The sequence below is a fragment of the Diuraphis noxia genome, unplaced genomic scaffold (genome assembly GCF_037042655.1).
Source record: "Diuraphis noxia isolate RWA-SAM2 unplaced genomic scaffold, SU_Dnox_SAM2 contig0004, whole genome shotgun sequence".
In the NCBI taxonomy this organism is placed as follows: Eukaryota; Metazoa; Arthropoda; class Insecta; order Hemiptera; family Aphididae; genus Diuraphis; species Diuraphis noxia.
The window spans coordinates 32,179,815-32,207,035 of NW_028301714.1; the positions used below are offsets into that span (position 1 = coordinate 32,179,815).

The following is a 27,221-nucleotide window of genomic DNA, read 5'->3' on the forward strand; positions in this document are numbered from 1 at the left end:
GCAGCGATAAAAAAAAACATTTAAAGATAAAATTGACCCAAATATAATTTTCTCTTAATATATTGTATACCTATGATAAAGTTTTGTATTTTACGCCTATATACTAAAAGACAAAATCACTGATATACCACAGTCTGGTAGTGTATTTAATAAGTTTGTTAGTAACTGAACAGCCGTCGATCAGTAAACCAACCGTGTATTAATGCATATAATCATGCAATTAATTGAGGGACATTAAAGCGGTTTATCGTTAAGGTTTTTATACATAAAATTATTTTTAATAGTTTTTACATAATTTTTAATTTTCTTAGTAAGATTTTTTGCTTTTTTTAAAAATATTTTTGACTTATGACATGGTGTATTGTATTATTCATTTACATACCATTATTTTTAATGATTTTTACTAATATACTAATAATTAAAATATTTGATTACTATTTTAATTTGGCTATTTATTTACATACTACTATTACTATTTACTGCGTATTATTATAGGTGTGCGGTCTACATAATATGTCTAGCTTATCTGAGCAGAAAAATTTCGGTAGACCGCATATCCGTGCAGCCCCTCGTATTGTTTTATTAGTTCGGCCAAACGACGACTTCTCAGTTCATCGGCATTTTCTTGCACAGCAGTTTGAGTTGGGCTTAGCGATCGGTGGTCGTCGTCGGTCAACTCCAAACACGACAGTTGGTGGTCGTCAATGATCGACTGCGAATTAGATAGTTGGTCGTCCTCATCGACGGAACAGCTTTTTGTTGACAACAACAAACTAGGTATCAATTGGTCATCACCGCTTCCTAGGTCCAGACAACTGGCCTTTTGGTCGTGGCTCATTTGTGACAAACTACACTGATCTAGTATCATTGACGTTGACGAGCTGTCTATCATCTCACTTCCAAAACCATCCTGGTACTGCCCCTGCTCGAATTGCGTCACTCCCGTTAGCTTGGTCAGCTCCAGCTCCAAATCGTGTACCTTCGACTGCAGCGCGGCCTCCACAAGTGCACTCCTTCCCAACTGGGCCTGCAGCCGGGCGTTTTCTGTACGCAACACTTCGTCGAGTTCGTCCTGTGCAGATTCTTGGTGCATCAATTTGACCGATATCTTGGCCTCGGCCGACTGCAACCGGGCGATTTCCTCTTGAACTTCGCCAAGCTCGGCTGTCAGCTGATCAACCGTCGTCCGCAGTTCCAGCTCGTTTCGGTCCCGCTTCATACGTTCATGTTCCGCCAGCACCGTTAATTCGTCCACGCATCGCCTAAGGCACACCTGTGTTGCCACCGACTTGGCCAGCTGGTCGTTGATGTTGTTCAACTCTATTGTCGTCTTTTCGACCTGTTCTTTGTATGCGATAACTTCATCTACCAACGTTCCGGTACACACCTGAAACATAACAATATTTATATTTATTGCAAGATATTTATGGATTATTAAATTATCTTAAAAAAATATGTATTTCTGTTTTAAAACATTTTATATTATATGTACCTACTTAATCAAACTAGAACTAAAATCTTATTGTACAATTATACTTCATATTATATAGTACCCGTAATATTGAAAAAAATATATACTTCATAAATTATTAACAATAACACTGTATTGTAATTTAAAACAATATACCCATTGACCATTAAAATAAAGTATCTATATATCTATTGTCTATCATATCGAAAACAAATTTTTAATTTAATTCAATATAAATTGTCCATAATAATTACCCTTTTTTAATATATAATACAAAACTTCATTTAAATTTGAAATGAACCGAAATTAAGATGGTAAATGTTATAATAGAAAAGGAAGAAATATTTGAGTCCGCCTACTATTAACCTGACGAGAAAACCACTGGTTTATACGGTGTGTTATATAATCGAAAATGACTTCAGAATGAAAAATTCTCTTGCCCTGTAGAATAGAAGGATTTCGTTTTTTTTTTTTTTATTCTAAAGAAGAGACTTTTTCAGGTTGAATCAAAGCCTGGATTTGAATTTTACTTTAATTAGTAGTGTACGAGCCGGGTACGAACAATAATAGCACGCAACGCCCGGTCACCGAAATATTTCGCGCGTTACAGGTACACCGCTGCTCACCAACCGACCTATGTGTGTGTGATGTATGTATAGTGACTCAAAGAAAGTGGACGGGGTCGCCGAGCAAGACCAGAGAGTACTAGTGTGTGGTGAATGTGTGAGGGTGTATAATATGTATGGGTGTGTCGTGTGTGCTTACAAATAATTGATAATAAAATGGTAACACGTTCAGGTAAATAATTAATTGCTGTATAATACACAAATTAAATACTTGTATAAAAAATGTAATATAATAAATAAATCAAAGCCCTTATGGCTATAACAGTGTATTCGTATAATATATTGTGGCCCTTCTGGTCCAACAGAGTAGAAAAATATAATATATAAAACAATTTGTACAAATTAATCTGCGGTCCTTATGACCAAACAAATATAATACTTTGCAAGTTTGCAGTAGCTATTATACAAATATATATAATGCACGGCCCTTGTGGCACGACAGAACATAGTAAATATGTATAGCCCTTATGGCACGATGAAAATATAAAATGATGAAGTTATAAAATAATATTATACGGCCCTTGTGGCGCGACAGTTATCTTCTTCTTCTTCTTCTTCAGCTTTTACTGTCCTTGGAGGACTTTCGGTGCCTCTACTACTTTTCTCCAACTATCTCTGTCAACACTATCCTCTAAAGTCAATCCCTGGGCGCACTTGTCTATATCCTCCTTAACTCTGTCTATCCAGCGCTGTCTGGGGCGACCCCTAGGTCTTTTTCCATTGATTTTTCCTTCCAGAGCTTTCTTTAGGATACCATTTGACCTCCATACATGGCCTGCCCACTCAATTCGTTTGCTCATAAGGTACGCGTTGATACCAGGTTTTTGATAAATTTGTTGTACTTCCCTATTGGTTCTTCTTCTGTACATTTCATTTTCTAGTATAGGTCCATAAATCCTTCTAAGAACTCTTCTTTCGAAGCAAGCCATTTTTTCCTCATCTCCTATAGTAGTCGACCATGTTTCACATGCAAATGTTAGAACTGGCCGTAGGAAACTTAAGAACAGGCGTTCCTTTGATAGTCTAGAGAGGAACTTTGACTTGAACAATTTTTCCAAAGCGTAATAACCCTTATTAGCGGCTGATATCCTAATTTTAATTTCATTATGCATGTTATTGTATTGATTTATGTTTGCCCCAAGATATTTGAAGTTTTCCACTTGTTGGAAGGTATAGTTTTCTACTACTAGGTCCGAGATATCCCTTGTTCCCCTAGTCATGACTAAATATTTGGTTTTATCCTGATTCACTTCTAGACCCATTGGCTTCGCTGCTTTTAACAAATCATTAGTTCTTATCGCTACATCTTGTCGTGTACTGCCTATTATAACTATATCATCTGCATAGGCAAAGAGTGTACTATTTGATAGCAACTCATCCATGCCTTGTCGCATTGGCATTGATCTGATCACTTTATCAAGCGCTAGGTAAAAGAGAACTGGCGACAAGGCATCACCCTGTTTGAGTCCTGTGCTAACCTCAAACCTGTCAGATGTACCGTTGCCAAACTTCACTTTGCACATTGTATTCGTGTTGCATGCTTTTATGAGATCGATAAGTTTTTCGGGTATTCCAAATTCTTCTAGGGCCACCCACAGTTTATTCCGAACTATGCTATCGTAAGCCTGCTTGAAGTCAACAAAGCACATGTGGACATCCTTTCCGAATTCATAAAATTTTTCCATCATTTGTCTGATTGTGAAAATATGATTAGAGGTGGACTTTCCTCTCACAAAACCACTTTGATAGTCTCCTATTAAATCTTTTGAATATACCTCTAATCTTCGTAATAATGCCAGGGATAGGATTTTGTAGCATGAGTCTAAGAGCGCAATTCCCCGGTAATTGCTTGTATCCATAGGATCGCCTTTTTTGTATATGGGACAAATAACGGCTGTTTTCCAATCTTCAGGTATTCGGTTAGTATTCCATATTTGTTTTAGTAGCCCGTGAATTTTGGTCACAAGTTGTTGAGTACCAATCTTTAATAGTTCAGAATTGATATTATCTTCACCGGGGGCTTTGTTGTTTTTCAGTGTCGCGATTATATCCTTTACCTCCTCGTGGTTAGGTTCCTCTACACGAGGTTGTGCCGTATGATAGATCGTATCTACACTTTCTTCCCTAACGCCTTGATCGACATTTAAGATGTTTTTAAAATGCGCTTGAAACTTCTGGATGATGCCTTCTTCATTCGTTATCAATTTTCCATCGTTGTCCTTGACCATACGAGTTTGAGCTTTAAATCCTTCCTTTAGCGCGACAGTTATGACAAAATAATATATATATATATATAGCCCTTTTGGCTCAACAGCTAAATAAGTAATATAAAAACAATAATTATATAATAATATAATTATGCGGCCCTTTTGGCACGACAGAAAATAATGTTAATAATAATAATAAATAACAAAATATAAAAACTCACGGTTAAGTCGGAGCACTGCTGGCTAGCTGCTACCAGAACCTATAGTATACACTGCAGATACAAATAATAATAATCAGTGATGGCGATCAGCACTCGCTGTGACAACAATATTATAACTATTGGAGTAGCGATTAGCGCACACAATAAAAAAAACAATATAAAATATAAATATGTGGCACTTAGCGCTCACAATCAATAAAAAACAATATAAAAATGTTGGCGATTCGCGCCTGGTAATATAAAAATGTATGAATGTTCGCGACGATTGCTTACGACAACGGGCGGAAGAAGACAAGAATATCACGGCGGCTGTATTAACAAAGCTCGCCTAGCCAGCGCGGCGGCGGCGTTAGAGATAATAAATATTATAATAATAATTGGCACATTGTTATATAATACACGGAACAGATAAAAATTAAACATAAATAACAATAATACAATTCACAGGTACTTGTGTGTGTGCGTGTGTGTCGGTCGGCGGTGAGGCATATTATAATGGTACCTATATTAATGTTGTACGTTCGCTCGAACAAGTAGTAGTAAAGTACGATTGAAAAATAACAAATATTGTGCATTATTTAAATGCATATTTTAGCCTCTATAATTATAATTTGAAAATCAAGCTTTAATTCAATAACCTTTAAATTGTTTTCTTCATTTAAATAAAACAATTTTAATGAATGAAACACCACTAATCAGGAGAGAGTTTTTCCTATAAGACTTGTATTTTCATACTTAACGTATTATCTATGTATCTACTATTTATTTTATTTTTTTATTTATTTGAATTATAAACCTCGACAACTATGGCGATTGGCAACAATGAGTTTAACTCTAAATTATTTACTTGTTATATATGTTACATATTAAATACTATTGATAAGGTTGGACTTAGTAATAAAGGTTAATATTTGTCTTATTTTATCTGGGTGGAGGGCTTCTGACAGGATGTTTGAGATGCCTCTACTATTTATTTATCTTTCAAGGTAAAATGTATACACAGGCAGATTAAATAATATACCAATGCAGGTGCTCTCACGCAAAATGGATTAAACTTTAATTTTGCAAAAATTAAAATGATCTGATAAAGTCTATCTTATAGTTTATTATTGTCTACAGAGTTTCGTAGACAAACTAATTTCATTTAGACTCACTTCCAAGTACGTAGCTATCGGATCGGTATCGTTATCGCTATCGTCATCGTCATCTCCATCTTTTTCGAGATCGTTATTGACAGAATTGGTCGAAGATTTTTCGACACCACTGCTGGTCAATTCTTTGATTCTGTCCATCAGACACTGTGAGGTGAACTTGAAACGTGCGTTTTCCGTACGGGTCCGTTCTAAAACCACCTCATATACGGTACATTTTGTCAACATCCGATCGTAATATACCACCATCTGGTTGTGCAGAGACATATGATTATTTATTTTCTGTTCGGACCATTCTTGGAGCTTTAAAAATTCGGTATTCAACTCTTGCTGTTCGTTAAGGAGTACGTCTTCATTAGGAGTACGATTTATATTTGTACACATCTTGACTTGTTAAAAATGCCTGTTTCGTCAGAATTATTTTATTTATAATTATAATTATACCTTAATTATATTAATTCAACGTAGCCATACACATTTAATATATTAACACATATTTTTAACTGTTTAGGACATAATTAGATAAATTTTTTAATGATACAATGATATAGGTACCTGTAAATATCTATATTATAGTTTTTTTTCTATGGATGTTGAAAAAAAATATTCCACAAATCTTTTTTCAAATTATTTTTTCGTAGATTGATTAAATATGTGTACTTAAAATCAGAATAAATTAATTTTAAGATATTATTTTGACTAATAAACCTTGTTATTTTGTATATGAATACTGTTGCTAAGTACAAGATATGTAAATATTTGTTACCTAATAATATGTAACTATATAATGTAAAAGTTATCGACTGATAGGTAACTAGGTAACTATTGATTGTATAATTATTATATATTTATATAGTACCTATATAAATTTATAAGTTTATACTTAACAACCAATAATTGCAAAACAAAATGCATTTTATAGGGTATAGCAAATATAATTTTGCCTCCCAACTCCCAAGCGTAAGACCTATGAATAAGAACATTGAAAACGTACTCTACATTATGTATCACAGTTATATATATCACCATAAACCAAAATATAATAACCCTACCCTCATCCAACCACAAACGACACCACTGTCAAAAACGAATTTCATCCGTTCTTAAATTTTCTGAAGCAAAATTGTATTTATATTTATAAGAAGCCGCCATTTATTTGTCTCGTTTACTTTTCATAAACATCGCCATCGTCAAATACTGATTATTTTTAATTAAAATGACCAACAACTCGAAAATAGAGTACTACTAGGGACTGTTCGTGTTGAATTGTACGGATACCAATTAATATAAATGATTACGTGCTTGCAATGAAGAAATGAGTCGCAAAAATCGAAAAGAAAATTATATAATTTCAGTGGCGTATTTACGGGGGGAATATGAAGACGTAGATCTCCCTTTGTTACTTATTTATAATATTTTGATGTAGATGACGGTAAGTGAATTACCTCCTCTCCTTAAGGAAATTAAATATTTGCTAACGTATATACGATTATGCCCCTTTGACAAAATCTTAGATACGTCACTTTATAATTTAATATATTTTTACACAATATTTAGGAGATCAGTTCAAACATTGTTTTCGTCGTTTTCGTACCCAAATATTATATTATATATACCTACGACTTCTACATAAACATTTCGTTTATACAGATCCGAAAAACGATATTCCCATTGACATTTTACCACTAAACACAGTACACATCCATATACATATAATATAATATAGTATATAGCGCTCAGTTTCTATAAATCGTATGGGGAACAGTCATAATATTATAATATTTTATATTCAGCCGATTCGTCGGCATAAAGTTTTTATGCTTATCTTGGTTTTGCCTGTCAAGAATGAGAAAAATCTTATCCCTTGTATATATTTTTACGTGCAGGGTGGTACTTTTATTGTAAACCATTAAATATAAGCAGGCAATTTATCTTAGTAATTAAGATATGTTTTGATTTTTAAACATTTAGAAAAACACTGGTTAACATATTTCTACGATTGTCAGTATAACTATTTATGTCATTGTATTCCTCAGAATATAAAATAAATAAATCCTCGTATTCTAAAACATAATATATGTTCTACGATAAAAAAACACTCAATACTCATATAATGTACCTACACAATTTACATAATATAGGTTTTTATTACATATATAATGTGCCTGTGTGTTAGAATGTAAAGCTGTATATAGGTCCGGGGTGATCAACATCAATTCAATTGATTATTATGATAATAATAATAATACGATTTGCTTCTATACAACCGTTGACAGATCATAATATAGGTACTCTTATATTATAAATTATAATAGTTACGGCTTCATCACAGTGGTAGTTAGTTTGACTCTGTTCGATCGACACTCTTTTTGCCTACGAAAATTCGCACAAACCGCCTGGTTTCGATTATCAGTGGTTCGATATCATCATGGTCACGCGATATGTAACCTATTACAAATTGGTGTTACCCACAATAGTTCAGCGTCGCCGTGTGTTTAATTATGTCAGCGGTCCGCGTCGTCATCGTCACGCAAAAAGTAATGTACAACAATTTCGCGTTACTCTCAATAGTTCGGCGTGCGAGGCGAGCAGTGCCGTAGAAACCGCGGTGCGGGCGGTTCATTGCACCGGGGCCTCGCATTGAAATTTCTAATATGTTATAAGAGGCACATACTTAATTAAAATAATATAAGAATTAATAATCCATGCTAACAACAATTTTTTTCATAAGATCATAATATAATGATAATGCCGTTAGCACTTTGTTATTTTAGTATAATATAGCACCGCCAGGCTTCAAATTATAGCACTCCCAGTTCCCATATAATAACATGTAATAATATAATTATTTTTAAATGTTTTGAATACATAATATATTATGTACAGTATAGTTGCTTAATAGCTTAAATAAATAAAGAGTAGCGATTACATTAACATTTATACAATTTCAACTTTATTATTAGTTATTAATTTGTCTATACAAAGAATTGAAGGAAAATTAATTAAAATTGTAATTGATTATATTTGACATTTGTATTATAATTAAAAAGTAAGAATATAAATAAGTGAAAATTTAAAATTATTGCAATGCAGTTTATCTATTATTAGTGGGGTTGTGGACTGTGGGGGCTATAAGCCTCCCACAAATCTGTGTACCATCAATTATATCAGCACCCCCTACATTCACACCCAATGTGCGCCTTAAAAGGGGCCACAAATTTAATTTGCACTGGGGCCCATCTATTTCTAGCTACTGCACTGGAGGCGAGACTGATTATGTCAGCGGTCGGACGTTGTTATGGCCACGTGAACTGCGGTAACGTACAACGAATTTGTTGTAGGTTACATATAGCGTGACCATACAGCGTCTGACCGCTGTAATGATCCTCATTATTGTTAATATTTAAAATAATTGATATAGTTTTGTATTTATATTCACTGACATTCATCGACTTTGAAATAACCAGATTATAGGAAAGCGTTAGCGTAGATCAAAGGTGAAAACTGGAAATAGCATACACCTTTGATTAGACGGACGTCATGATTACAATAGGACTCCACGTAGCATAAATAGGAAAGTCATAGAGTAAGTCGGGGAGTCGATTTCTAGAGACGAGACGACTACGTACTTGTAATATAGAGATTAGCCGTTGGTTATTAATAAAAATATTTTATGCGATAATGTAAATCTGTGTATCTTTATTATACCTCCAATACAAATTCGAGTGCTGAAGCGGACACGTTACAACACCGCTGACATAATCGATCACACCTCACACGCCGAACTATTGTGAGTAATGCGGGTTTGTTGAACGTTACTTTTCGCGTGACGACGACGACGTCGGACCGCTAATGTAATCAATCACGCCTTGCACGATGAACTGTTGGAGTAACGCGAAATATTGTTGTTCATTAATTTTTATGTGACGATGACGACGTCGAACCGCTGACACTGACACAATTAAACACACCGCAAAGCTTAACTATTGTGGGTAACGCCAATTTGTTATAGCAGGTTACATATCGAGTGACCATAACAGCGTTCGACCGCTGACATAATCAATCACATCTCGCATGCCGAACTATTGCGAGTAATGCGAAATTGTTGTACGTTACTTTTCGTGTGACGACGAAGACGTCGAACTGCTGAAAATCTAAACCATGCGTTTGACGCCGTACTATTGCCAATAATGAAAATTTGTTATAAGTTACTTTTCATGTAAACATGACGAGGTCGGACTGCTGACATCATCAATCACACCTCGCACGCCAAACTATTGAGAGTAACGCGAAATTGATTTACATTACTTTTTGCATGACGATGACGACGTCGGACAACTGACATAATAAAACACACCGCGTATACGCCGAACTATCGTGAGTAACCCTAATTTGTTATACGTTTCATTTCGCGAGACAATGATGACGTCGGACAACTGACAATCCAAACCATGCTGTTGACGCCGAACTATTGCGAGTAACCGAGTAACGTGTATTTTTTGTACGTTACTCTTCGTGTGACGATGAAGACGTCAAACTGCTGAAAATCCAAACCATGTGGTAAACGCCGTACTAATGCAGTTAATAAGAATTTGTTATAGGTTACTTTTCGCGTGATCATGACGACGTCCGACCGCTGACATAATCAGTCACACGCCCGACTATTATTGCGAGTAACGTAAAATTGTTATACGTTACTTTTTGCGTGACGATGACGACGTTGGACCGCAGAATATCCAAACCATGGTCTAAGTGCAAATTGTCGTATATGTAAAAAAAGTGTTGTCAAACAGAGTCAAACTAATTTCCACTGTGATGACGCCGAACAATTGCGAAAATTGTTAATTTAGTGTACAAGTGTTTAATCATTAGAAATAATAAAGAAGGGGGGATTGGCGCCGAAAGGCAAATATTTTTCAAGAATAAAAAAAAAAAAGCGGATAAGTGGATGTTGCTCTGCTGTACATTAGGGGGTGGGGTGGACCTCTGACAAGGGTAGGTTAAATTTGAATGCAATGATAGGTATCATTGTATATACGAAAAACGATTCTGAAAGGAGATGATTTGTCAGTCTAAGATACCTATATTATATTTAAATATTGTCATATATTATTCTATTTTGAAACAAATATTTTATTTTTCAATTAGGACGCATTTTGCATATGGCATGGTTAATCAATTTTTCCAAAAACATTGCATGTAGTTATCATAATTCATAATACCTTATATTATCATAGATATACATATACCTGGTTTGAGAATAAATCGTTATCATTACGCGATTTCATAAAAATTTAAAACTCAAACGCTTAAAACATTTTTCCTATAATGACGCTTCAAATTTTCTCTACAACTATTTGAAACAAAACTTATGGAAAACTTAGTAGTATATCATGCCACAACAGGGGCGAACGCAGGGGGGTTAGGAGTTTAAACACCCCCCGAAATAGTAGGTACAAAAAATTAATTATCTGACCTACAAATGTATTAGTGTATTACTAACAACATTTCAAAGAATTAAAATAAATTATTAGTTATTAAAAAGTTTCCCTTCTCCCATGGTTTGTAAATTAATGGATACAGTAAAATCACCAATAAAATGTATGATAATGCAGTTTCGAAGTGAGTATGACAGTATGTTATAACTTATTAATAACTGATCGACATCGAAGGCCGCCAATCCGATGATGTACGTAATGTAGACAGACGACGAGTGTAATTGCCGTCTACCGAAATTCCTACAACTAACCTACAAATTGTAATAATTAGTTATTAATTATTATCTATGATATTATATTATTATGTAATATGTATATTATATATGTATCATGTATTTATGTACCCAACAAAACAAATATGTAAAAATATAAAATGATAGCCAAGTTCAATTATGTAATATATGCTTTGGTTGTTGACTTCAACGATCTAAATGGATGCCAAGTTCAATGGTCAGTCCTGACATTTATTTATAACAACATGAAATATAATTTCTTCTTATCACTTAGCCACTTAGGATAATGTTTTGAAGCCTAAGGTCTGACTTGGCTAGTTTCCATATTTTACAAATTATCATCAAGTACCTACTAAAACAGTCATGGAAGAGCACTATGTTCGAAAGCTAGTTTCTAATAGCAAGCCAAATTTTTAGAAGAATAAAAAAGAACTCCCAACTTTTTAGAACTTGAGAAGGCTATAACATAAATACATAATTCGTATATGGAAACTAGCCAAGTACAAAAGGATGTTTTAGTACAAAAAAGTGCTACTGCCTACTGCTCTGACGAGTATAGTGGTGGCGAATCATATAATAAATTTATATCACATCAGTGGATCATTAAAGATTTACCCAATGGACTGAACAGAGTATAATAGAAAAATGTGATAAATGAAATAACTTTTGTGCTAATTAATATTTTTTTTTCTATAATTTGTTGATGCTGCGCCTGCACTTATCATAGAACTTTTTTTAAATTTATAATTCTGAAAATATGTTATTAAACTTTACCTATAATACGTGTAAAAAGTTTAAAAATATTGATCAGAACATAAGTTATTTCATCTGTCAGATCTTTCTGTTGTATTGTATGACTTATGTTGTTAAGACTATACAATCAGAACTTGTGGCGGTTACGCTCTTATAGTATAGTGAACCGATTTTTTTTATCATGGGCCCACGTGAATTATATTTTTTTTGGTGTTGATAGCATACCAAACAATTATTTAAAATATTAATATGTCTGCAACATAGACATATAATTTATACTATTTAGGTATATTATATACATTATACATATATGATTTGCACTTTGCAGTTAGGCATAAAAGTTACAGACAAGAAATACTAACAGTATAGCTTTGCATTAATTATACATATTTAACCTTTTTATTCTTTATTATTATTGAAAATAATAATTTTGGGTGGCATATTTTATTCAACTGGCAGTTACATTTAAAATTCTCCATTTGCATATATATAAATGCTCAAGTTAACAAAAAACAAAAATTAAATATTGCTGTTTCTTACCAGCTTATTAACACTTTGTGTTAATTTTTTCAAGAAAAAAACAATTTTTTTTTTCAAATTAATTATCAATACAAATCATTTATACAATGTTTATGAGTATAAAAGCTCTTTTGAGCAAACTTGTGATAGAGATAGAGAGTAAACCAATATTGATTATTCTAAAATAAACGAATTAGAAAAACTATAGATAAGTACATTCAAGTAAAATATAAGGACAGATATTATTGATTAAAAATTGAAAACAATATATTTTTGCAAAGGTGAATTTTTGGATCCCTGCCTCAGAACCTACCTACAATTTATTGACAGAGATTGATATTATATTATATTATATTATATTTATATAGCATATTACTATACTTATATAACTTATAGTTTAAATAAATGCAAGCGTAGAGGACCATGCACGCTTTGGAGCATTGTTAGTCTTAACTCGTAAGCTTTTAGAGCTGTCTAGTTTTAGCAACAATTATATACCTACAAAATAAACCTTTTTTTGCTCTGTAATTTGTATTATAACTTATAAGTATTCCTTAATTTGTTCTTGATAGTTGATAAAAAAAATGTCAGTTTTCTGTGTGGTCATTTTAATTGTTAGTACTTCCATTAAGTATTATTAATAACGCCAGTGCAGCGTTTTTATTTTCAAAAAGGTTGTTGAAGTGTTGAACATAATATATTTATATCTAATTATATTATACCTACCTACAATCAAATATTATTATACATATCCCTACTAATTAATATATTATGTATAATTTGTTCTAGGGTATAATGTATTTAAAATAATATATAATATTGGTTATCGCAGTATCACTATGTAATGAATTTAAAAATATTGATTATTATAACGGTCATCGGTATAAATTCGGCTTTAATAGGTTTCGGCTGAAATACTGTCGGCTGTAATATTTGCCGGCTAAAATAAGGTTCTGCTAATTTACTTGTAATATTTTCGGCTACTATACGCGCTCCCCGTTTATCTGTCACTTTTTTTTTGTTTTTCTCGATTTTTTTGAAAACTGTTGGAAAATGTTAACTTTTGACCCTTATAATGCACCAAGGATATTCACTTTTACATCGGAAACCACCCCCAAAGTTTGAAATAATTGAAGCATTATTTCGACTAGTTATGCTGTACACTGACACACACACAAAAAAAAAAACACACATCATTGTAAAATCAATACATTCATCACTTCGTTTAGAATCTAAAAAGTTACGTTCCAAATTAATTCAACTAAAAATATATTAAATTTTAAAAATTTATAAAAAGTTAACTAATTGACTAGTTAACTAATTCCCGTTTATCTGTCATTTTTTTTTTTTGTTTTTCTCGAATTTTAACCTAACCATTGCTCATCATACGAATATTATCAATTCACCTATCCATCCAAATAAGGGAAATGGTTCAGATGGTTGCCTCTCTGCGTACTGGCCGACGGCCGTACTGGGGTTTGACGTATTTAGATCTTAATAATTATAGCTACAAGTTCGGCTAATAATCATAGATAATATTTGTATATTCTTATATTTCTTTATTATTATACTAATAATAAATTATTACTTTGACTTTGTTGACAGAAGTATAAAACAGTGTATGTCATGGAAATGAGAATGTATAGACGCCATAGTCGGATGAGTGGAATGACAAGAGAAGATAAAATATAAGGAACAAATATATGAGAGGTAGTATTGGTGCAGCGTCGATAGTGGACAAGACGAGAGAAAATAGATCGAGATGGTTTGAGCATGTGATGGGGTGAGAAGAAATAAAAACAGTAAGAGAAATTATATAAAATGAACGTTGAAGGGAAAAGAGGAAGAGGACGACCGAAATAGAGTTAATAGAGATGGATGGATATGGATACTATTAAGAATGCTACGAGAGCTGTAGTTGGTGACTTGGTGTGTGCATAGGTAATGTGGAAAATTGTGAAAAGTGATGGAGCCGATGGAGGTGTAGGACAAAGGTAGCTGACCACAAATAGCTGTGAGGAAGGTGAAGGTGGTCAAGGTGGAGATAAAGAAGAAGAAAAATCATTGCTATAGCTACTTGATTTTTTAATCTCTTCCCCCCCTCCCCCGATCAGAACCATCATCGATCCGTTTCAAATCTTGGTAGTCGGGGTCACTGCATCATAGAGTAATAGTTATAGTTATTATTATAATCATAGTTACTCTATGCACTGCGTACTATTCCATTATTTTTTATTATATTATAAGCTGAAGTAATGTTACCTATAATATATTTAAATTTAAGCACTTATTTAGCACCAAATACCAATCAAACCAGGTAATACGTATATTGTGTATATTTAGCATTTTGTGTTATTGTATCATAACTTCTGGACACAGTGTATCCTGAATGAGCGTTATCACAGTAAATGATAAACATAAATGATGCGGTGCTTGTGTCTTGTTGGCAACACTGCTCATCACTGTTTATCCGGGCACTCGCGTATGCTGTGTGTCTTTCTTGAACTCTTTACGTCAATATCGACCAGAACGAGACTTTGAAAATATAAAATGGTAAGATTTTCATCTGTTTCGATCCACGTTTTAAGTGGTTTAATAGGTATATTCAAAATTAACATTTTATTCTTTAGGGTATCGACATCGACCACAGACGCGGTCATAAGGCCAAACGGACTGCACCCAAGTCCAAAGATGTCTATTTGTTGCTGTTGGTTAAAGTAAGTATGATTTTCATTCAACACACTGTTTGCTATCCGTTTACACATTATTTTATCATTAATCTTTCTATGTAATGTAGTTGTACCGTTTCTTGGCTCGCCGTACCCGCTCCCATTTCAACAAAGTTGTATTGAGACGTCTGTTCATGTCTCGTATCAACCGTCCGCCGATATCTTTGAGCGCAGTCTCTAAGTACATGACCAAGATCGCTGACGAAAAGCGTATTGCAGTTGTCGTTGGTACTGTTGTTGATGACAAGAGGTTGTTCAAAGTGCCCAAGCTCACAGTACGTTTCTTGCATTTTACCCTACCATCGAGAGTTGGCTTAATAGTTTTGTTTGCAGGTTTGTGCACTGCGTGTAACTTCAGGAGCTAGAGCTCGCATCTTGAAAGCTGGTGGAGAAATTCTTACTTTTGATCAACTAGCATTAAAGGCGCCAACTGGCAAGAATACTGTTTTATTGCAAGGTGAGAGTTTACTTTAACTAATAATCAGTCTTATTGATGATTGTAATATAATTTTAAAATATTAATGACACTACTTGTATTCTATAATTTAGAAGTGGTATTAGAATTTAAAACTGTGATTCGGGTTAACTCATTTGTAGTGTTTATTATAACGAAATTACTAATGCTCAAATAACATTATTTCTTAGAATAAATTTTAACAAATATTTTACCAATTTAATGAATGATAAGCTATTGAACATAATAGGTATATAATATGTTTGAAATATGGAATAAGTATAATCTAATTTCATATTGCGCAACTAAAATTTATTTAGCTGGTTTAGGTTTGTTATAATCAGGGCTCGGACTTAAAGCATTTGCTTATTTTTATTGATTGACTTAAGATGTAGCATAGTGCTATAGAAGTGTATGCCATGTTATAATACGTTTAATTATGAAGTTTGAAAGTGATTTTTTTCGCGTGTTTCAGCAATTTTTCAAAAAATGCTTATTTCCAGTTTTACTGATTATTTTTGCTTATTTGACCAGTATTTCTACGTTTTTATAATGTTTTCTAACATTATAAATATCGTTTACATTTGATTTTTCAGAAAATCCTTAAACTATTGAAAGTGAAGTTAAATATATTTTATAATATAAATATAAAGATTTATTTTTTTTGATTTTTTAGTTTTTAGTTTTTTGATAAATATTTTTGCAAAAATTTAAGTTTTTAAATGCTTATAATGATGTTTTTAAGGCCGGCCGCACACCAAAAGAGCAAAACTGTTTTAGTCATCGCTAGTCATTTTTGTCTAAAGACAACTAAAAACAATTTGTTTTGGTCGGTCGCACACCAAAAGAGCAAAACTGTGTAATTCATCGTTAGTCGTAAAATTGTAGTATAGTATTTCAGTCACCAACATGTCTTCCGACGAAGAAGAAGTTATTGTTCCTATTTTGTGGTCTTTGTTGTTAAATATCGAAGAGAATGAAATATGTGGAATATGTTTATAATTACCTTTATATAGGTATACAAAATGTATAACGTATAAAAAAATTTTAAAATTTATATATTACCTAATATATAAAAACAGTAATCATTTATTATTATTAATTATGAATTGTAATTAATTATATTAATGAACGATCGTTCTGCAACGTCTGTGGTATCCAACTATAATTAACCATCTGATAACGGTCAAACTGGCGGTTTGACTAATAAAAATTGTTTTGTTTTGACTAACGAAATAGAGCATGTTCTATTTCGATAAAACACGATTAGTCATGACTAGAATTGACTGAAGAGCAAAAATGTTTTGTTTTGACTATGACTTATCAGTGTGCGGGTTTCACTGAATTACATGTGTTCTATTTTTAATTAGTCATAATAAAGCTGTTTCAGTCTGCTTTAAGCAGTTTTGCTCTTTTGGTGTGCGGCCGGCCTAAGAGCTTATTTTAATGATTTTAAGTGCTATATAAGTCCTGAGCCCTGGTTATAATAAATGTTAAAATTGGTCCAAGTGATTTATTTAGTTCACATGAATTGTTAACTATTCTTAAGTTAATCCTTGGAAGTAAGTCACCCTTTGGTTCCATATTATCAACATTTACCTTTTTTTTTCTTTTATTTGCTTATATGATATTATTGCAATTTTGCCTATTCATGATTAAAGGTATTTTAATTTTATTCTGTTTATAAAAAATGTTATTCCAATGGACTTAAATTTGTTTCACAAATATTTTTATTTATTTAATTCTTAACTAATAAATTGCTATGCAAGAATTCAATTCAGCCATATTAGTTTAAAAAAAATATATATATTTATTTACTGTTAGTTTTTATGAAACATTTACGTAAACTTTTAAAATCTTTTTAACCTCTTCTAGGCCCTTAGTCTATTTTTGTCATGCTACAATATGGTAATTAATCAAACCTTGTTTAGCTAATAACTTACATGTGAACTCTTAGTAATAAACATAAGATAGTAAGATTTGAATAAACTTAATAGATACATATAAACATCATTATAATACACTGTCCCTTAAAATATAGAAAATAAATTTACCATTGTGAAGTATAATCTAAATTCAGTGAATCAAGCAAGCATATTTTGAATTATATAAAATAATATATGTGTAACATTCTTTGTTGTTTATCACACAATTGCCTTTTCCAAATTAATTTATAACTTTCACACGATGTTAATGTTGTTATTTTCACAACTATGATTAAATAGTGCAATTCGGACCACAATTTTCAAGTGTCCTGTTGTAACACTTTAATTAAATTGTTAACATATTTTAACTATTAATTTATGTAATTGTCATATTTGTATTATAAACAAATATATTGTTGTTTAGGTAAACGCAAATCACGTGAATCATGCAGACACTTTGGTCCAGCTCCAGGTGTACCCCATAGTCACACTAAGCCATATGTGCGCTCCAAGGGACGTAAGTTTGAACGAGCTCGTGGTAGGAGACGTGGATGTGGTTTCAAGAAATAAACATCTTCTATTTTTACTTAATAATAAATCTTTTATTATATTATTTGTGTGAAAATAAAGGGAACTGTTGTCAATAAATACACTTGAAATATTTTTTAATTTTTAAAATAGTCACAAACAAAAATTAAGTATTTTAATTCTTAAGGTGGTTTAAAGAATTGACAAAAAATGAGAAAACCACAATAAAATATAATATAAATAAAATAAATAGAAACAACCAATAAGCTTAAAAACAAACTTATGCAAGCGAGCATTATTGCAACGAATGCTTTTTAAGACTAGAATATGGTAAAACCATAATTATATTAATACAAATTAGTAAAATACTTAAAAATGAATTTTGTGAGAATATTTCTTAATCTTCCATTTTTATACCTTGAAATCTGGCCAATAATTAATTTGGTATCTTGTCGTACTGCCTTCAAACAACCTATCAAGCCACATAGGTAACCCATCTAGCAAATGCTCAGTTCGGATTTCTTCTTCTTTGTCCTATTACACATACATTTTAGTAAATTATAAAATCAAAACAGTATTAGAGCATTGTGTGTTTCTCAACCTGGGAGATACCAACTTAATATCTAGGGTTGTGTCTGATTTAAATATATTAAAATTATTAATTAATGTATATTTATTGTGAGTTTATAAAATAATATGTATTTATAAGAATGTTGCCACAGTAAAACGGATGAGAAACACTGAGTTAGAGACTCTATCAACATGCAAAATCAAATGCAATTGTTTTTTAATTTGGACTAAACTAGTGGTACATTTTGGTTGAAGAGATGGAAAATATAATATATCCTGTTACCATACATCACTAGCAAGTCAAATCTAATGTAGCGATAAATAGATAAACACCCGATGTTATTACTTATTTGAACTTTGTGATGAGTTATTTATTTAATATAGGGTTAGAATAACGTAGTTTTTTTCTTGCCTTTAAAATAGGTTTAAAACCGGCGGTATTTTCTTCATCCTCATCAAAACTGTAATTGTCATCATCGGACTCTTCGTTGAAACCCCAAAATTCTCCACCATTTTTTGGTGGTCTCATGCCAACTCTTCTCCACTTATCATTTTTCTGTAACCAAATATTTGGATAAATTTAAACCGATTTGACAATCAGTTTGTTAGAGATGTTATCCATTATGCCTGGTTACTTGAACAATCGCTTAACATAATAACCAAGAGCTCGGACTAAAAAACCATGTTTTTAGAAATTTGTTCATTGTTTCAAGATTTCAAATAAACCTAGGTACCTTCTAATTAGGTGATAAACTAAAATAACACACAACTACCTGATATCTATAACAAAGAAATTTTCAAAGTTAAAACCTATTATAAATATCATCAAGAAGATTATATGCGTGGTAGACTGACATTTAAGAATTGTATTTGCTAATAGTTGCTTGCCTATATAACAAAATCAATTGAATAATCAATCTATTGAGTTTAGGTTTTAGTCTAAAACAAAGTGTACATGTATTCTTATGGATATTTGATGTGAATGTATAATTATTGACCAATGAGTAAATTGCGAGCTAATAGTCCTTTGCATATTATTTGTTGGACTATGATTAGTATGAATTTTTAGAAATTGGCATTAGATTTATATATTGAATGAAACTACTAAAATTGTTTATCGCAAATTAGTTACCAAATAAAAAAACATTTTCTATTACTTATATAGATGATGCTGTAAGATCTAAGAAAAACTTTTAATAAATAAATAATAATTCTGTCATTATAACATTTAAATTGAATTAAAACTATTAATTTAGATAACAACAAACCCTATAAAATTGTAATTATATTTAAAAAAAGTGACTTGAACGAGTTTATATGCTCTGATAATAATTATTATAAATTGGTTTCATCCTGTGACAAGGTGATATTTCCTGTAAAATAGGAAGATATGTATACTGCAAACGTATTTAACTAATAGCATTATTGAATATTAGTAACATAAGGTGGCTTATTTTAACAAACATATTATGAGATAGGAATTTACTATATCATAAAAAACCAACTTGTACTCACATGTCGTGAAGATTCTGGGTGTTTAGCATGGTACATGCAGAAATATTTTTTCAAAGAACACAACGATAACACTGTACCCACACAATTTCGTGTATTAATGTGTATGCTTTTGTTTGTGTCAGTAAGGCTTAATGATAATAATTCGCAGTACCAGTCTCTCGATGGAGAACGATCAAGATTTAAATATCCAAACATTAATGACTTATTCCTTAAACACCAAATATAAAAATTTGTATCAAATAGTTATTTCTCATAATTAGAAATATGTAAGGCTAACTTTCTGTATGGCCAAACAGTATGGTAAAATTGTCGAGCCAGTAAAAGAGCAGTGCTGTTGTCTATCAATAGTATAATAGTGCGACACCCTGGTTTGATAAGTCGTACTAGTCCATTATAAGTTTCTGCTCTCAATTCATGAAGTTTGAGTTCACGTTGTTTGTTTATTTGAGATGGTTTTGTTTTAGTTTTATCTACTTTTTTATTGATTTCTTTTATCTCGTTTTCCCTAAAATAATTTAAACAAATTAAAATATGTGCAAAAGGTACAAAATATTTTTAGACATACACTAAAATGTATATAAAATACATGACCACCATTGTTCCAATCATTAAAAACACAATGTATATAAAGAATAACCCATGGTTTATGGTCATATCGATCATAGTGTAAAACAGAGTTATGATATGCTGTTGAGCTCTTGCAGCAATGCGCACTAATAAGCTCTGGCCATGTTCGTCTAACACAACGCCAATATGAGCTTCATTACTGAGTGTCCACATAGCTTTACTACCAAGCAATGCATTCAACACTCCAGTCAGTTTCTCCTGATAAATAATATGCTTATATTAGTAAATTGTTAAAAATGCTATTTCTCAACTGATATGTATTACTTTTGTTAAATCATAGTTGGTCCAATCGTTATAGTCATCTCCCAAAAGCCATTTATAACTGACCATGATTTTATTGAGCCTAGTCAACAAGACTATATGAAGTAATGGTTCACTTGGACTTTCCCTGCCCTGTATTAATGAATTAATGAAATGTGGCTGTCTTTCTCTAAACACGTACATAAATGCTAGTCGCACATCAGGATAAATAGAACGCGCTTCTTGAGCGAAACGCCTGATAGATTGTCGATGAGCATCATGATTAGGAGAGTTACGAGACACTAATACCAGACAAAAATGTTTCTGACCAACTGGGCAAAGAGTATCAAAAACATCTTGAGAAGACAGCCTTGGTAAAGTCAAATATTTATTGCTCTCCATTAGGTCACGTAGACCAACCATTGGTATATATGCCATTGAGAGATGTGCAGCTGGATGTTTAACATTTTCTTTCAATATTAATAAAGTATCCTTATCATGTGGTACTTTATATAGGTCTCGTGTTGATTGACACTCGAACAGCCCAATATTCATGTACCTAAAAAATGTAATCAATTAATTCCAGTTTAATACAATAGATAAATAATCGATAGTATTGTAAATAATAAACCAAAAAATTACCCAAAATTAAAATGGTTACGATACTCAAGCGCAATTAAAGCATAACGTATCCTCAAAGGAGACCCAGGTTGCATAACTAATGCCCGTACATGATTATCTGTTGACCATGTATTCAAGAATGTATCAATAGAATCATCATTGAATTCAGGTATAAGGTTGACTGGCAAACTCTTTCTTATAAAGTCTAAATAAAAAAGATCATCAATTAACGTGCGTATACAGATATAATTATATTTTTAAAACATACTTATGATATTATCGGCACTCTGAAAAGAATCTTGATAAACTATGATATTTGAATCTATGATTGATACTAAATGAGGGATAAACACTCCTTTAGCTCTCCAAAATGCTGAAGGTTCCATGTCTTTGTTCATTGTTTTAAAATCTACTCCTAGAGATTAAAAAAAATAATTTAATTTAATTGTTATTTTCATTATTTATGACTCTATTAAGACAAGTTAACATACCGATTGGTATGATATCTTCAATAACCTTTTTAAGAACAGATTGTGCTTTAAGAAAAGCAAGAGAAAATTCAGAATAAAACAGTATTAAAGTAAGCTTTTTACTTTTTTTTGTTAGCATTAATGAATTAAATTCACTGAAATTATAAAAAAATAAAATTATTACATATTTACATGACAAATAACATTAATTATATAAAAACTTACTCTAAATTTATTTGTAATTTTCTAAAGAATTCAAAAGTAAAACGATGATGCACATTGTCAAAAAAGTTGTCCATGTCAAAATCGAAAAATTGATTGAAGCTGCTGGAAAAACTGTTTGTAGGTGCAGCATAACTATCTGGTTTGTATCTGTTCATCAATGCCTAAAATAAAACAAGCATAATACAGTGTACAATATTGTACTTATATTAATTAAATGAAAGTTATAATAAAAATGATTCTTGTACTTCATAAGCTGTTGTTATTTCAATAAATTTGGTCTCAGCTTCTGGATGATTACTCTTATCCGGATGCCTAATAAAACATAAAATTAAATGATTTATAAATATATCCATATAAGCTACTGTAATTTGTAAACATTTATTGAAGAAGCATACCATTTCTTCACCAGATTTCGATAAGCATTTTTAACGTCAGTCAATGATGCGGTCTTAGATATGCCAAGAATGGCGTACGGATCTCGGGTGGCGGGTTGTACCGTCAGAACGATTGCGAATAGCACAGTAGAAATCAGCCGCCATTTCATTTTTGAGTGTAGTGCACGGATCCGATTCACGACATTTTGCACATTTGTGACTTGAATACTTGATAGTTGATACTCAAAACTGTCTCATTACATTGCGAAAATGCGAATACATTTTTTTTTTTTAAATTGAAGTACTCGGCAGTATAATATAATATAAAAAGTTATTGATAAAAATTCAATAATTTTAGAGCAGACCACACTGGTTGGATCAGATTATGTTACATTTATAGATAAGGTCAAACTGATACGGATACAGGTACAGATAACATGACAAAATTCTGTGATATAATATGATAATATCATAATCCTGAAGACTAGAGATAAGGAGACCTAACTCCTATAATGATAATAGTGGCCCATAGAGTAATTAATAATTATGTACTCTATGTCTCTATGTAGTGGCCGGCCCGCGAACTAAGATAATATACAGACATGTCATGGTTGGAGGGTGTGGGGGGTTGAACACGAAATGCAGTACAAGTGTACAACCAGTGTTGAATCCAGACAATTTTTCTAGGGGGGCTCACTTTTTTTTTCATTGGTGAATGGTGATACGTAAATTTTAGTATTATGAATTATATCTATTAATTGGTAGTTTAGTAGTTATTCTTATTACAATTTATAATTTAGACATTTCAAATTTATATAAAACTACAAAACAAATTTTTTTTTTTTATTTTTAAATCAATCTAAGGTTAATCTAAAGTCGTCACATATTACAAATTGTATTATTATAATTTATTACAATTCAGAAATTATAAATATTGAAAAAATTACAAAATAAATTAGAAACCTATTAATTATTTATATTTAAATTAGTATTGTGCATTTAATAAATAAGTGCATTTTGTTGAAAGTCAGAAAATTGTATTTGTCAGGGGGCGAAAGAAATTTCAGGGGGAGCGTTCGCCCTCCTTGAAATATACCTGGATTCAGCACTGAGTACAACAGGCGGAGCACGAGGGGATATTTTCTTTTTTGCATTACTAGCGCCGTTTTAGTGGATATTTTTGAAACTAGATCACATCATCACATAATCAAATATTAATTAGTTCCCGAAGTATCCCTTAAGAGACGGCGCTTGTAAATTGTAATTGTAATGCAAAAAGGAAAATATCCTCCTCAACTTCGCCTGTTGCACAGTATTGTGGTTACAAAATTAATCTCGTGTCCAGTCCTGTATATCTTAAGGGGGGTTTACACGGCGACAGTACTGTCTACTATCTAGCCGCGTTAGATAGTGTGACAGTACTGCCATGACAGTTCTTTAACATTGAAACATCAACTGTCACCGTCACCGTGTAAACGCGCCTTTAATCTTAATCTGTGGGCCCTACAAAAAGCGCACGGTTATTCTTCCATTAGGACTATTAGGAGAGCGTCGTTCGATAGGAGGGCTACATTTTACAATGTTGTAGCATGACTTACTATTTATTATGTACCATCAGTGGCGTATTTAGGTTTTTGTCATGGGGAGGGATAGGATTTTTTATGACAATTATTAACTTGAGGGGTACGCCCCCCCCAACACACGTTTCTATGAATTAGAAAAGCTTATTAACATTAAATATACTTTCTACGTTAACCAAAATTATAATACATAACACATTACTTGAGATTAAATGTTTTATTAAACCAAAATCATGTTAATCATGTTATTACAATACACAAGATACAAAATATAAACTTCAAATGCTCATAAAAATTTAATTTGTCTTTCGGCTTTCCGGTAGAGATTTTTTTTTTTATAAAATTAGGCATACTTATGAAGTATCTTATATTAAATTTTCAAATCATAGATTCAAAAATAAAATTTTTTATGAATTTCTAACTCAAAATAATTTGCTGATTTTCGTGTTTTTTCCGTATTTTGTCAAGATTTGAACTTTAAATGGTTATAATAAAAAACTGTGGCTAAGGATTTTTAATATTTTTCAACCACTATTGTAACAATATATAAGAAGCATCGTATTAAATTTTCAAGCTTTTTTACACAACAAATAAAGTTTTATTGACATTAAAAAAAAAAAAACCTAATAAAGTTGGAAACTAAGTATATCCGTAAGCAGCTCAAAACAAGTCAAAATATTTTGAAAATTGTATCAAATATAGAAAGTGTCAATATAAACAACCAGTGAAAATTTCATGTATCTACGGACATTTTTTTTAGAATAACACCAAAAACCGAAATCGATTTTGACCAAAATCGGGTTTCCGTAAAAATTCCCGTTTTTTCCTTAATTTTTCATTTGTTTTTCACGGCGCTTTTGAAAACTACTGGGAAATTACTTTTACTTTTACTTTTGACCCCCCAAAGTACCATACAGATTCTCACTTTCCTATCAGAAAAGATACTGTTAAAAATCTAAGCATTTTTACTATCCTAAAACGTGATAACAAACACAAAAAAATAAAAATAAAAAACACACATCATTGTAAAGTCAATACCTACATTCATCGCTCCGTTCAGAATATAAAAAAAGTATTTGAATACATATTCATATTATTACATTTATTCGAATACTTAACTATTTTACAAGACTGAACTGTAGTTTGCAAGCATAAAACGTTATTATTTTCAATTGGGAATAATAAAAATATCGGCCGTCTGACTAGCAGCGCTCGGCGGTTTTATTCTTGCAAATTTAATCAATTATTGATGAAAAAAAGAAAAAAAGCTGGCAAGTGGGTATCTCTCTGCTGTACGTGGGGGGGGGGGGTTTGACCTCTGACTAAGATTTGGTTAAATTTGAATGCAATGATAGGTATCATTATTGTATACGAAAAACGATTCTGAACGGAGACGGTTTATCTGTCTAGGATATATTATAGATTATTAAAAAATTTTTATGAATTTCTAGCTTAAAATAATTTGAGAATTTTCATGATTTTTACGTATGTTGTCAAAATTTAAATTTAAATGCTTGTAAAAAAAATTTCTTTTATTTTTCAACTGCTATTGTAAAAATATTTTAGGAACCTTGTATTAAATTTTCAAATCTTAGATATAAAAGGAAAATACTTTATGAATATCTAGTTTAAAATAATTTGCGAATTTTCGTGATTTTTATGTATTTTGTCAAAATTGAAAATTCAAACTTTGAATGCTTTAAAAAAAAAATTATTCATATATATTTCTTTTATTTTTCAACTGCTATTGTAAAAATATGATAGGAGCCTTGTATTAAATTTTCAAATCTTAGATTTAAAAAGAAAAACTTTTATGAATTTCTATCTAAGATAATTTGAACATTGCCATAATTTTCACGTATTAAGTCAATATTTGAACTTCAAATGCTAATAAAAAAAAAATTGTGACTATGTATTCTTATAATTTTTAATCACTATAAAAATAACTTATGAGGAACTTTGTATTAAATTTTCAAGTATTTTGATAGGGCCAAAACAATTTTATCGACACTTCAAAACACAATTTTCAGAAAAATTAAAAATTTTAGTTGTCTGTAAATATCTCAAAAAAAGTCAAAATATTTGAAAATTAAATCATGTAAAGAAAATTCCAATTTAAATAACTGGTAAAATTTTCAAGTATCTACGACTTATACTTTTTGAATAATTACAAATATTTAAAATCGGTTCAGGATAAATCGTTATCGTTACGCTGTTTCATAAAAATTTAAAATTCAAACTTAAAATTTTTCCTATAATGATGTTTCGAGTTTCCTCTATAGCTACTTGAAGGAAAGCTAATAGAAAACTCTGAAAACTTAGTTTTGTATTTTGAATCCTTAATTATAAACACAAAATTTTTTATGATTTTTAAACTTCAAAATTACTTGCAAATTTTCGCGTTTTCGACAGATTTCGTAAAAATTTGAACTATAAACGCTTATAAAAAAAAAATTGTGACTTACGATTTTTAATTTTTTTTTAGCTACGATAAGAACAACTCATAAAGAACCTTGTATTAAATTTTCAAGTTCTTTTGGTCGTCCAACATTTTTTTACCGGCACTTCAAAAAATTATTCTCAAAAAAATTGAAAATTTCAGTGGTCTATAAATAACTCAAAAAAAACCAACAATTTGTGAAAATAAAACTATATATAGATAACACTAACATAAACATTTGGTG

The 27,221-nt window shown here is 31.4% G+C and overlaps 4 protein-coding genes across 5 annotated transcripts; 1 reads left to right on the top strand and 3 right to left on the bottom strand.

The window, feature by feature from the left end:
* Positions 1–447: 447 nt before the first annotated feature.
* LOC107171266 (uncharacterized) lies at positions 448–6,060 on the bottom strand. The gene is made up of 2 exons (XM_089226977.1): positions 5,680–6,060; positions 448–1,387 (listed from the first exon to the last, which is right to left on the bottom strand). Exons 1-2 carry the CDS (start codon positions 6,058–6,060, stop codon positions 518–520), a joined length of 1,251 nt encoding a protein of 416 aa, XP_089083103.1. The 3' UTR covers positions 448–517.
* LOC149055966 (uncharacterized) lies at positions 2,661–3,209 on the bottom strand. The gene has a single exon (XM_089226735.1). The coding sequence runs from the start codon at positions 3,207–3,209 to the stop codon at positions 2,661–2,663; it is 549 nt and encodes a 182-aa protein (XP_089082861.1).
* Positions 6,061–8,748: 2,688 nt separating the features above from the next.
* Positions 8,749–18,435, top strand: RpL18 (ribosomal protein L18). Of its 2 annotated transcripts, none has more exons than XM_089226108.1 (5): positions 8,749–8,756; positions 15,309–15,396; positions 15,477–15,683; positions 15,742–15,865; positions 18,212–18,435. In XM_089226108.1, coding segments are annotated over exons 1-5 (567 nt in total). In that variant the 5' UTR covers positions 8,749–8,754; the 3' UTR covers positions 18,358–18,435. The 2 variants fall into 2 exon arrangements, with proteins under 2 accessions (XP_089082234.1, XP_015376992.1); XM_015521506.2 differs by lacking the exon at positions 8,749–8,756 and adding an exon at positions 15,082–15,232 and having other exon boundaries at positions 15,310–15,396.
* l(3)80Fg (dnaJ homolog subfamily C member 16 l(3)80Fg) lies at positions 18,436–23,286 on the bottom strand. The gene is made up of 12 exons (XM_015521504.2): positions 22,979–23,286; positions 22,829–22,895; positions 22,584–22,744; positions 22,380–22,513; positions 22,157–22,303; positions 21,910–22,093; positions 21,292–21,826; positions 20,966–21,225; positions 20,678–20,905; positions 20,401–20,608; positions 19,298–19,441; positions 18,436–18,849 (listed from the first exon to the last, which is right to left on the bottom strand). The coding sequence occupies exons 1-12, from the start codon at positions 23,125–23,127 to the stop codon at positions 18,727–18,729; spliced, it is 2,340 nt and encodes a 779-aa protein (XP_015376990.2). The 5' UTR covers positions 23,128–23,286; the 3' UTR covers positions 18,436–18,726.
* Positions 23,287–27,221: the final 3,935 nt, after the last annotated feature.

Excerpts from the sequence above, each read along its gene's own strand:
- LOC149055966 (XM_089226735.1), bottom strand. The coding sequence starts at position 3,209 with ATGCATAATGAAATTAAAATTAGGATATCAGCCGCTAATAAGGGTTAT.
- LOC107171266 (XM_089226977.1), bottom strand. The coding sequence starts at position 6,060 with ATGTGTACAAATATAAATCGTACTCCTAATGAAGACGTACTCCTTAAC. Across the intron at positions 1,388-5,679 it reads CGATAGCTACGTACTTGGAA|GTGTGTACCGGAACGTTGGT; the intron begins GTGAGTCTAAAT and ends GTTATGTTTCAG.
- RpL18 (XM_089226108.1), top strand. Across the intron at positions 15,684-15,741 it reads TCAAAGTGCCCAAGCTCACA|GTTTGTGCACTGCGTGTAAC; the intron begins GTACGTTTCTTG and ends TTTTGTTTGCAG. Across the intron at positions 15,866-18,211 it reads GAATACTGTTTTATTGCAAG|GTAAACGCAAATCACGTGAA; the intron begins GTGAGAGTTTAC and ends ATTGTTGTTTAG.